Source organism: Caloenas nicobarica, chromosome 31, assembly GCF_036013445.1.
Source record: "Caloenas nicobarica isolate bCalNic1 chromosome 31, bCalNic1.hap1, whole genome shotgun sequence".
Lineage (NCBI taxonomy): Eukaryota > Metazoa > Chordata > Aves > Columbiformes > Columbidae > Caloenas > Caloenas nicobarica.
In genome coordinates, this window is record NC_088275.1 from 1,581,612 (window position 1) to 1,592,913 (window position 11,302).

Genomic DNA, 11,302 nt, shown 5'->3' on the forward strand with positions numbered 1-11,302 from the left:
CCCAGCCCGGGGGATCCGCTTCCCCGCGGTCAGCAGAGCGGGTGGTCACCCGATCCCGGGGGACAGAGGTGACAAAAATCTCCCGCCGTCCCCCCCCCGCTATGACGGAGCGGGGCAGCTGGTGGCCGCTGGGGGGGGTCCCTGCGCTGGGGGGGGGCACCCAGCCCCCCCATCCTGCTGCCCCCAGGGCCAGCTCGGGGGTGTCCTTGTCCCCAAGCAGGGACTCTGGGGACCCCAAGGCTGCGGGGGACACCGGCCACGGCTCCTTATTTTTAGTGTGTGTCCCCCCCCCCGGCTCTTCTTTCCTGGCTTAATATGGAGCTGGAGCGGGTGGCAAGGAGGGGGGGACAGCAGGGGACAGGGGGGGACAGGGCTGAGCCCCCCGGCCGGACCCTGCGCCCCCCGGGGCCCCGAGCGCCCCCTGTGCCCTGGGGGGGCCGGGGGGGTCAGGGTGTCACTGCCCCCCCGTTGTGCCTTGAGCCACCTCGGCGCTGGGAAGGGGACAGGTGTCCGTGTGTCCCCGCCCGGCTGCGTCCGTCTGTCCCCTCCTGACCGGGCCGGAAGGGGCCGTGTCTGTCCCCGTCGCCCCCCCCGCCCCCCAGGGCCAGGCAGGGGTTGTCTGTCCGTCCCCTGCGCCGCTCCAGTCGGGCTCTGTCTGTCCGTCTGTCTGTCCATCCCCGGACACGAGGGAATCCGTCTGTCTGTCCCCGAGGCTGTGTCCGTCTGTCCCCCAGGCTGTGTCTGTCTGTCTATCCCTCTCCGGCTCTTGTCGGAGCTGTCCGTCTGTCTGTCTCTCTGCCCCCGGAGCCGTCTGTCCGTCCCCTGGCCGTGTGCCCATCCCCTCTCGTCCATCCGTCCCACCCGCATCTGTCCGTCTGTCCATTCCACCTCCCGTCTGTCCGTCCCCCTCTGCAGCTCCGTGTCACGGGTGTCCCCCTCCACCGCCGTTTGTCCATCCCTGTCCGTCTGTCCGCCCGCCGGGCCATGGGGCCGTGGGGGTGGGCGCTGGCGCTGCTGGTCCTGGGGGTCGCGGTCCCGGGGGGGTCCCCAGGGGGGGGCCTGGACTTTCCCACGTACGACGGGGCGGACCGAGTGGTGCCCGTGACCCTGCGCAATTACCGGGCGCTGCTGAAGCGGTTCCCGGTGCTGGCGCTGCTGCACCGGCCGCCCCCGCCGGGGGACCGGGGGGGCCAGCGACACCGCGACATGGAGGAGCTGGTCCTGGAGGTGGGCACGGGGCGGGGAGGGCACGGCGGGGCACCCCGCGGGGCGCTGGGGACACGGGGGGACACGCAGTGGCACGGGGGCGGGGGCGGTTGTGGGGCGCTGGGGACACTGGTGGGGACTGGGCGATGCTGGTGGCTGCACCCAGGTGGCAGTGGGGACACTGGTGGGGCACTGGGACACTGGTGGGGACTGGGAGATGCTGGTGGGACTGGTGACTGCACCCAGGGGACACTGGTGGGGTCTGGGGGATGTTGGTGGGACTGGTGACTGCACCCAGGGGACGCTGGTGGGGTCTGGGGGATGCTGGTAGCTACACCCAGGCGGCACTGGGGACACTGGTGGGGACTGGGAGATGCTGGTGGCTACACCCAGGTGGCACTGGGGACACTGGTGGGGACTGGGAGATGCTGGTGGCTGCACCGAGGTGGCACTGGGGACACTGGTGGGGACTGGGAGATGCTGGTGGCTACACCCAGGTGGCACTGGGGACACTGGTGGGGACTGGGGGCCAGTAGTGGAACAGGCACCGGCATCCATGTGGCACTGGGGCCACTTTAGGGAGTAGGGGATGCTGGTGGGACATGGGCTGGGGCACCAGCACCCACATCATACTGGGGACACTGGTGGGGACAAAGGGACAGTGGAGAGGGCTGGTGTCCCCAGCGCCGTGTCCCCCCAGCTGGCAGCCCAGGTGCTGGAGGACAAGGGGGTCGGATTTGGCCTCGTCGACTCTGAGAAGGACATGGCCCTGGCCAAAAAGCTGGGTAAGGGTAACCCCCCCAGGCACAGGGACCCCCCCCAGATCCCCAAACCTGGCACAGGGACCCCCTGACCCCTCCCAGGGCTGACGGAGGAGGACAGCATCTACGTGTTCAAGGACGACGAGGTGATCGAGTACGACGGGGAGCTGGCGGCCGACACGCTGGTGGAGTTCCTGCTGGACGTGAGCCCCCCCTGCCCGCCCCTTCCCACCCAGGACCCCCCCAGCCTCTACCCCCATCACTATCCCAGGGGGGAACCCAGGAGTCTGAGTACCCAACCCCCTTTGTGTGACTGGGGGGACCCAGGAGTCCTGACCCCTCCCAGTCCTGACCCCCCCGCGCAGCTCCCCCTTACTCAGGGGGGCCCCTGGGGACCCCTGTGCTGCCCCCCCCAGGTGTTGGAGGAGCCTGTGGAGCTCATCGAGGGCAACCACGAGCTCCAGGCCTTCGAGAACATCGAGGATGACCCCAAACTCATCGGCTACTTCAAGAACGAGGACTCGGAACGTACGTGGGGCTGGGGCAGCTCCTGGTGTCCCCTCCCATGTCCCCCTGTCCCCTCTGTCCCCCCCAGCACCACGGCCACAGCCTCCGATCCATCAGCCATTTGCTTATCCATCTATCTATCCATCCATCCATCCCTCCGTTCATCCATCCATCCATCCATCCATCCATCTACCCCTCTGTCCATCCCTCTGTCCATCCATCCCTCCATCCATCCCTCCATCCATCCACCCATCCATCCATCCACCCATCCATCCATCTATCCATCATCCATCCATCCCTCCATCCATCCCTCTGCCTGTCCCTCCACGAGGGACCGACTCTGACCGTGGGGCTGGGGGGATCCTTCTGGAGCCAGAGCCCCCCAGGACAGACCAGGGCTGGAGGGGCTGGTACCAGATCCTGGTGCCGGATCCCGGTGCTGGATCCCAGTGCTGGTACCAGCCCCATCCCTGTCCCCCCAGACTTCAAGGCCTTTGAGGCGGCAGCAGAGGAATTCCACCCCTACATCTCCTTCTTCGCTACCTTCGACAGCAAGGTGGGCCGGGGGTCCTGGGGGGGCTCGGGGACCCCGATCTTCCCTCGGGGGGCTCAGGGACCCCCAACTCCCAGACAGCCAAGAAGTTGACACTGAAGCTGAACGAGATCGACTTCTACGAGCCCTTCATGGAGGAGCCGGTGACTGTCCCCGGGCGGCCCAACAGCAAGGAGGAGATCGTGGCCTTTGTGGAGCACCACAAGAGGTGGGGGCCCGGGACCCCCCCGCCCCCACACAGTGTCCCCGGGGGTGCTGGGGGGACCAGGAGCCACGGGAGGTGGTTGCCATGGGAGATGGTTACCATGAAGATGTGGTTGCCATGGGAAAGTGGTTGCCATGGGAGGGGGTTGCCGTGGGAGGTGGTTGCCATGGGAGATGGTTGCTATGGGGAGGCGGTTGCCAAGAGTGATGGCTGCCATGGGAGGTGGTTGCCATGGGAGGTGGTTGCCATGGGGAGGCGTTTGCCTTGGGAGATATAGTTGCCATGGGAGATGTGGTCACTATGGGAAAGTGGTTGCCATGGGAGACATGGTTACCATAGGAAAGTCGTTGTCATGAGAGATGGTTGACATGGGAGATGGTTGCCATGGGAGATATGGTTGCCATGGGAGATGGTTGCCATGGGAGATATGGTTGCCATGGGAGATGGTTGCCATGGGGAGGCAGTTGCCAAGGCGGGGAGTGGTTGCCACGGGAGACTATTGCCTTGGGAAGGTGTTTGCCATGGGGAAGCGGTTGCCATGGGGACAGGTTGCCATGGAGAGGCGGTTGCCAAGGGTGATGGTTGCCATGGGAAAGTGCTTGCCATGGGTGGTGGTTGCCATGGGGACAGGTTGCCAAGGGAGGATGGTTGTTACAGGAGACCGTTGCCATGGGAAGGTGGTTGCCACGGGAGATGGTTGCCATGGGGACCAGTGACTGCCAGGGCAGCTGCAGGGATGGGGGATATCAGGGGTGGGGGAAACCGGGGGGGCCCCCCTGTGCACAGTGGGGCCCGAGCCCCCCCAGTCTGCTCCCCCTGACCCCAGTCCCTGCAGTGACATGAGTTTGCGAGGCCTCAGGGGTGGGGGTGACACTGAGCCTGTCTGGAGGTGTCGGGGGGTGTCTGGGGGTGTCGGGGGGCAGCCGAGCCCCCCCGGGCCGTGGGAGGGGCGGGCAGGGCAGGGTTAACCCCAGGCGCTGCTGGGATGTTCCGCAGCCTTAATCCCCCCCCGGATCAACCCGCCCCCCCCGCTGCGGCCTCAATCCCGCCGGAGATGGGGAGATGGGGGGACCCTGCACGTTCCCCCCGCCATGAGGTGCCGGCGGTGCTGGGGGGGGCTCAGCCCCGGCCCTGTGCCCCCCACCCCTTCAGACCCAGCCCGGGTGTCCTGTCCCCCCCCCCAGCCGCTGCCCCCCATCCCAGCATCCCCACAGTTGCACAGCAGAGCCCGGGGGGGGCAGCAGCTCGGGGTGGGGAGGTGGGTTTGGGGGTGTCCCTCACTGTCCCCCCATCTCGCAGGGCCACTCTGCGGAAACTCAAACCCGAGAGCATGTACGAGACCTGGGTGAGCATGGCGGGGAGAGGGATTGGGGGGGGGGGGCCTGTCACCCTCACCTTGACCCCCAGGGAGCCCCCCCCCACCGGGGTGCCCCCCCCAATTGGTGACACTGGCCCGTGTCCCCCCAGGAGGATGACATGGATGGGATCCACATCGTGGCCTTCGCAGAGGAGGATGATCCGGGTGAGAGAGGGGGCAGGGAGCCCAGGGGGGGAACTCAAGGGGTCCGGGGGGGTCCTGGTGTCCCCCAACCCCGGTTCCCCCCCCCACAGACGGGTTTGAGTTCCTGGAGATCCTGAAGGACGTGGCCCGGGACAACACGGACAACCCCGACCTCAGCATCCTCTGGATCGACCCCGGGGATTTCCCACTGGTACCAGCCCCCCGGCGGGGGGGGGGACACCCCACACGACCCCCCCGGCGCTGGGAGGCGGCCCTGGGGGGGCCTGACCCGTGTGTGTGTCCCCCCCGCAGCTCATTCCCTACTGGGAGAAAACCTTCAACATCGACCTGTCCCGGCCCCAGATTGGGGTGGTCAATGTCACTGATGTGAGTGTCCCCCCCCCGGCACCCCTGACATGTCCCCCCCGCCGAGGACCCCAGACATGCCCCCCCCATATCAGCCAGTGTCACCCAGTCCCAACGGGCTCATCACAGGCAGCGTCTGCGAGTCAGGGGCCCAGTCTGTCCTGTCCCCCAGTGTCCCATGTCCCTCCTCGGTGTCCCCTCCCACGGCCAGTGTCCCCCCCGCCCTGTCCCCTGCCAGTCCCACGTGTCCCCCCGCGGTGTCCCCAGGCTGACAGCGTGTGGCTGGAGATGGCAGATGAGGAGGATCTGCCGGGCCCCGAGGAGCTGGAGGGGTGGCTGGAGGACGTGCTGGCCGGGGACATCAACACCGAGGACGACGATGAGGACGACGATGATGATGATGACGATGATGAAGATGATGACGATGACGCCGACTAGGCCTTGTGCTGGGCCTCTGCTCCCAGCCCTGGCCCTGCGCGAGACATTAAAGTTCCCAAAGAACCAGGTTGTGTCACCGGGGAGGGGGACGCAGGGGGACTGGAGACGCCCCAGGCGTGGATGTCGGGGGTTTCCGTGGGGCTTCCTGGAGGGACAGTGACACCCGCGGGGACACGGACACTCGTGGGTGTCCCCACTGTGCCCCTTCCCTGGGGTGACGGTCCCAAGCAGGGATCGAGGATCGGGCCGGTGCGCGGGTGCCCCCACCCACCCACCCACCCACCCACGGTCCCCGCGGGGCGGGGCGGCTCCCCCGGGCCCCGCCCAGCTAAGCCCCGCCCCCGCAGCCCCGCCCCGCCAAGCCCCGCCCCGCCAAGCCCCGCCCCGCCGCTCAGAGCGGCAGCACCGCGATCCCGAGCGGCCGCACCGGCACCGCCACCGCCACCGGCACCGCCCCAGCCGGCCGGTAAGTGCGGGGCTGCGCGGGCACCGGCGGCTCCCGCCGACACACGGGAACGCGAGCGGAACCGCGGCCGGATGCAGGTGGCGGCTGCCGCCATCCGGTCCCGGTCCTGATCCCGATCCCGGTCCCGATCCCGGTCCCGATCCCGGTCCCGATCCCGGTCCCCTCAGCCGGGCAGGGGCCGCGGTAGTGACGCCCCCACTCCGGTACTAGATATCCCCCCCACCCCCGGTAACGCGCGCTGCCCCGCCCCGGCCGTGGCCAGGAAGGGGTTAACGGCCCCGGTAATACCGGGAGTGCCAGGACCCCCCCCCGGCTAGTGCCTCCCCCTCCGCGGGTCTCGCCCGCCCCTTCCACTTCCCCTTTCACTCCCCTGGGGGGGGGCGCGAACCCGTGACCTGCGGGGGAGGGAGGGGGGGGTGTCTGGGCCCGCCGGTCCACGCGGTGCCACCCGGTCCCGGCCCCCACCCGGTCCACGCGAGACACGGGCTTCGCCATCCCCACCCGATCCCGATGCTCCCCCCGGTTCCCCCATCCCCACCCAAGACCCGGCGCGTCCCACATCCCCCGTGGATGCCACCCGGTCCCCGTGGGACGCGGGGTCCCCCCACCCGCCGCCCGTCCCCACGCCGCCGCCCAGCGCTCCCAGTGCCGCCCAGTAGCCGCGGAGCACCGGGATGCCACCCGCTCCCTGGGGCAGGGTACCCCCCCGCCGCGAGTGGGTGAATTGGGGGCGGCTGCGTGGCCGGACTCCCCAGGAACACGGGTGGGAGGGGGCGCGTGAGGCGGTCACGCGGCCGGGCTGGGCCCAACTGGGGCCAGACTGGGGCCAAACTGGGCCGTGGCGGCGGCGGAGCCGCCTCTTCCGCCGCGCTGCCCCGGGACGGGGAGGGCTGGGGGGGCCACGACTCATCTCTCCCCCCCCTTCCCCCGTGCTCCGCCCCACGGAGCTTCCGCACGGTCCCGCGTGGGGAAACTGAGGCACGGGGCGGGGGCGCATCCAGATGTGCCCCAGATGTGGGATGCGCGTCCCGCCGCGGGCAGGGCGAGAACCCCGGGACGCGGGGGGGGACCCCGGGACGCGGGGGGGACGCCGGGGCCGGGGCCGCTGCCCACGCAGCCGGCCGGTGCCCGCGGGGCCGGGCCCGTGTCCGTGGGGCCAGCACCGTGATTCGGGTTCTCGCGGGGGGGGACCCGGGGGCGGCCCCGGCCGGCGTTGCGCTGCTCCCCCTGCACAAAGGCCCGTTGTCCCCGGGGCTGCGGGGGGGGGTCCGGGTAGGGGGGGCCCTTTCCCCCCCCCCGTTCCCGCTGTCGCCACCCGCCCCAAGGTCCCGGCGTGGGGGGGCCAGTGATTGTCGGAGCCCCCCTCCCGCACCTGGCCGGAGCGGGGGAGACAAAAGCGGGAAGGAACCGGCCCACCCGTGTCCTGCCCCCCCCCACCGTGTCCTGCTCCCCCCTCCCCGTGTCCTGGCCCCCCCCGCCGCGGGATTAGGCGCCCCCCGCCCCGCCCGCCCTTGTGAATGGGCCCCCGTGGGGCCACGCCCCTCGTGCATATTCATGAGGCGTTTTGCATGGGACGCGTGAACGGGGGGGGTCCCGCGGGGGGGTCTCGGGCATCCCCCCCCCCCATTCTTTCCAGGACCGCGGCGGCGGGGGGGGCGGGGGAACCCAGGCGTCCGGGCGGGACCTGCCGGGCCTGGGAATGGGCAGGCGGCCACGGCGGGGAGGGGGGGGGGGTCCCCGCCCCCAACCCCCGCACCCCCCCGCCCGGAAGGACCCAGGCGTCCGGGCCAGGGGCTGAGTCATCGGCGGCCTTAAAGGGGCCGGACACGGCGGGGACACGCGTGTGAGCGGGATGGGGGGCGGCGGGGAGCGTGTGTGCGGGGGTGTGAGTGTGTTTGGGTGTGGGCGTGATGGGTGGGGGGGGGTGTGAATGGGTGGGGGGGTGTGGGTGTGAAGTGGGGGGGGGTGGGTGCACGCGCGTGCACACGTGTCCGTGCGGGGGTGGGGGTGTCTGTGCGTGCAGGTGTCTGCGGGGGGGCGGGGGGGGGGGGGCTGTTTACGGTTCACGCACGAGTTGGGGGGGGGGGGGGGCGGGGAGGGGCGCATGCGTGCCCGTGCCGTGGGGGAGCAGCGCGGTGGGTGCCAGCGTGTCCCCCCACCCCCCATGCGTCTGTGTCTCCTCCGTGTCTGTGGGGTCCCTCCCTCAGCACCCACAGGTGCCCCCCCCCGGGGAGGGTGGGGGACACACACACACACACACGGGAGGAGCCCCAAAGGGCGGCCGGGCTGCGATCGCCACGGCAACCGCATCCCTGGGGTGGGTGGCAGCGGTTGCCATGGCGACCGAGGCGCAACAGGGGATGGATGGGCGGGGGGGGAACAGGGTGTGACCCCCACACACCCCCTCCCAGCGTTGACCCCCACACCACCCCCCCACCCTGATCCGCGCCTGGTGATGGGGGTGCTCTTTGTACCCCCCACTCTGGGGCGATGCGGTGGGTGCATTGGGGGGGCTGTGCCGTACCGGGGGGCGGGGGTCAGCCCACGCCATGGGGGGGTCTGCGCAGGGACAGGGCGCGTGTTCGAGGCTCCTCTGTGCCGGGGGACACACACACACACACACAGAGACACACACAGCGGGTCCCGCCGTCCCTGTCACATCCCGTGAGCATCACATGAGTCACGGGCCAGCGGAGCCCGGCTGGCGCCGCGCGGGGGGGTCCGGGGGGGCCAGCGGCTGAGCCCGGGCAGCTCGTGATGCGGGTGGCACCAGCCATGGCCGAGTACCGCAGTTTGCTGGAGGAGCTGGCGCAGAACATCACGGCCGAGGACCTGGAGCAGCTCAAGTCGGCCTGCAAGGAGGACATCCCCAGCGGGGAAGGCGAGGCCATCGCCACCAGCCACCACTGGTTCACCTTCCTGGAGAAGCACGACAAGCTGGGCAGAGGTGACACCCCCCTGGCCCTGGTCCCCAGCCCTGGACACTGCCCTGGGCTGGTCCCCATCTGTGTCCCCATCCCCGTGCTGGTCCCCTGTCTGCTTTCTTTCTCCCCATCCTTATCCTTGTCCCCATCCCCATCCTTGTCCCCATCCTGGTCCCCTGTCTGCTTTCCTTGTCCCCATCCCCATCTGTGTTCCCATCCCCATCCTGGTCCCCATCCTTGTCCCCATCCTGGACTCCTGTCTGCTTTCCTGGTCCCCGTCCCGGTCCCCATCCTGGTCCTCATCCTTGTCCCCATCCTTGTCCCCATCCTCATCCTGGTCCCCTGTTTGCTTTCCTGGTCTCCATCCCAGTCCCCGTCCTGGTCCCCATCCCCATCCTTATCCGCATCCTGGTCCTATCCTCGTCCCCATCCCCATCCTGGTCTCCTGTCTGCTTTCCTTGTCCCCACCCCAGTCCCTTGCACTGATCCCTGTCTCCTGCCCTGGTCCCCACCCCTGTCCCTGTCTCCTGTGGTCCCCAACCTGGCTCCTGTCCCCTCTCCTGGTTCCAGTCCCTGTCCCTGCTCATCTCTGTCACCTGCTGCTGACCCTGCTCCTGCTGTCCCCTGTCACACGCTTTGGTCCCCATCCCAGTCCCTGTCCCCTGGGACTGTCATCCCCTGTCCCTTGCCCAGGTCCCCATCCCCGCCTGCTCCCTGTCCCCAGCTCCCGTCCCTCGGGGCCCCCTTGGCGCCGCCGCGCGGGTGTCCCAGCGCGTGTCCCCGTGTCCCCGCAGACAACCTGTCGTACATCGAGCACATCTTCGAGATCTCGCGCCGCCCCGACCTGCTCACCATGGTGGTTCAGTACCGCACGCAGGTGCTCAAGATCTCCGAGGAGGACGAGGTGGACACCAAGCTCACCCGCATCCCCAGCGCCAAGAAGTACAAGGGTGAGCACCCCCCAAAAAGGGACAGAGACCCCCCCCCGCCAAGGGGATGGGGACGCCGGGGCAGGGTCTGGGTGGCTTTGGCCGGGGTTGGGGGGACACGGCAGAGCCCTGCTGACGGCGCCGTGTCCCGCAGACATCATCCGGCAGCCCTCGGAGGAGGAGATCATCAAACTGGCCCCCCCACCCAAGAAAGCCTGAGGTGGGGGGCGAGGAGGAGGAGGATGAAGGCTGTGCCCCCCCCGTGTCCCCCACCGCCTCTCCGGCCCCGGGCAGGCGGGGGGGGCCGGCGCGGTCACTAACCAAGTCTTAACGCCCCCCCCCCCACCCGCCAGGGCCGCTCTGCGTGTGGGGGGGGTCTGGCGGGGGTTGGCACTTTGCTGTTCCCAGGGGACCCCCCAAGCCCTCACTAGGAGGGGGGACAACAACAGGGGACCCCCCCCCAAGTTCAAGTTGTGGCACTGGGGGGGTGTGACAGGCACCGGGACCGCCCCCCACGCCAATGTTGGGGGGGGGACAGGGACATGGGGACGAAGGAGGGGGCAGGTCGGGAGGGGGCGAGCAGCACGGCTGAGTGGGGGGGGTTTGCGGCCCCCCCCAGAGGATGGAGTGAGTTTGTGAGGCCTCAGCCCCGCGGGGAGGAGGGGACACGGCTGTAGTGTCCCCCCCCCGGGGGCTGTGGTGTGTGAGGGGACAAGGAGGTGACGTGGTGGGAGGGCGCAGTGGCAGCCCCAGTGCAGGTGGTGACATGGGGGGACCCCACCCTCCCCCCCAGGGCATTGGGGAATCTCCCTTGGAAAGACCCCCCCAAACCCCCACTTTGGTTGGGGGGGGCACAATTGGGAGCCCCCCCCAACCAGCCAGACTGATTGGGGGGGGGGTCCTTCCAGCCTCTCCCAGTGCCATACTGGGAGGGAGGGGGCACAGGACTGGGAACGGGAACAGCCCCCCCGCAGTGTGCGCAGGGTTGGGGGGGGTCTCTGGGGTTCAGCTCTAGCTACTAACCCGGGGTGGGGGGGCACTGGAGAGAGAATATGTTAATATATTTTATTTAATAAAAGCTAAAACCCGCAGAGCGCCTGCGCGCGGCCCCCGGCTCGTGTGTCCCCCCCGTGTCGTGTCCCCCCCCTATTTATTGTCTCCAGGAGAGGGACCATGTTCGTTTTCCCCTAAAACTGTGTCTTTTGTTGCAAAAATGACTGTTTGGGACCCCTCTCCCCCCCCATAGAGATCCTGGTGCGGGGCGGGGGGACACAGGTGACACCCCGGTGGCCCCTGGGGGGCCCCTCCCTGCTCCCTGTCCCCCCCCCGACCGCGCTGACTGTGTATGGATCTCATAAATGGAGATGAAAAGCTGCTCTGGAGGGTCGCCTGGCTCTGTCGGGGGGGGTGTTTGGGGGAAAACACGGCGAAAACGGGCAAAACACC

At 69.4% G+C, this 11,302-nt stretch overlaps 2 protein-coding genes across 4 annotated transcripts; both read left to right on the forward strand.

Moving 5' to 3' along the window:
• Window positions 1-580: 580 nt before the first annotated feature.
• Window positions 581-5,589, forward strand: CASQ1 (calsequestrin 1). The gene is made up of 11 exons (XM_065653947.1): window positions 581-1,227; window positions 1,907-1,991; window positions 2,070-2,170; window positions 2,384-2,495; window positions 2,957-3,030; window positions 3,105-3,235; window positions 4,532-4,577; window positions 4,700-4,754; window positions 4,844-4,944; window positions 5,046-5,120; window positions 5,367-5,589. Exons 1-11 carry the CDS (start codon window positions 985-987, stop codon window positions 5,535-5,537), a joined length of 1,194 nt encoding a protein of 397 aa, XP_065510019.1. The 5' UTR covers window positions 581-984; the 3' UTR covers window positions 5,538-5,589.
• A 330-nt stretch (window positions 5,590-5,919) lies between these two features.
• On the forward strand, window positions 5,920-11,254 carry PEA15 (proliferation and apoptosis adaptor protein 15). Of its 3 annotated transcripts, none has more exons than XM_065653999.1 (4): window positions 5,920-6,003; window positions 8,777-8,950; window positions 9,722-9,877; window positions 10,011-11,254. In XM_065653999.1, exons 2-4 carry the CDS (start codon window positions 8,779-8,781, stop codon window positions 10,073-10,075), a joined length of 393 nt encoding a protein of 130 aa, XP_065510071.1. In that variant the 5' UTR covers window positions 5,920-6,003; window positions 8,777-8,778; the 3' UTR covers window positions 10,076-11,254. The 3 variants fall into 3 exon arrangements, with proteins under 3 accessions (XP_065510071.1, XP_065510072.1, XP_065510070.1); XM_065654000.1 differs by lacking the exon at window positions 5,920-6,003 and adding an exon at window positions 7,123-7,127; XM_065653998.1 differs by lacking the exon at window positions 5,920-6,003 and having other exon boundaries at window positions 8,576-8,950.
• The last annotated feature ends 48 nt before the right edge of the window (window positions 11,255-11,302 follow it).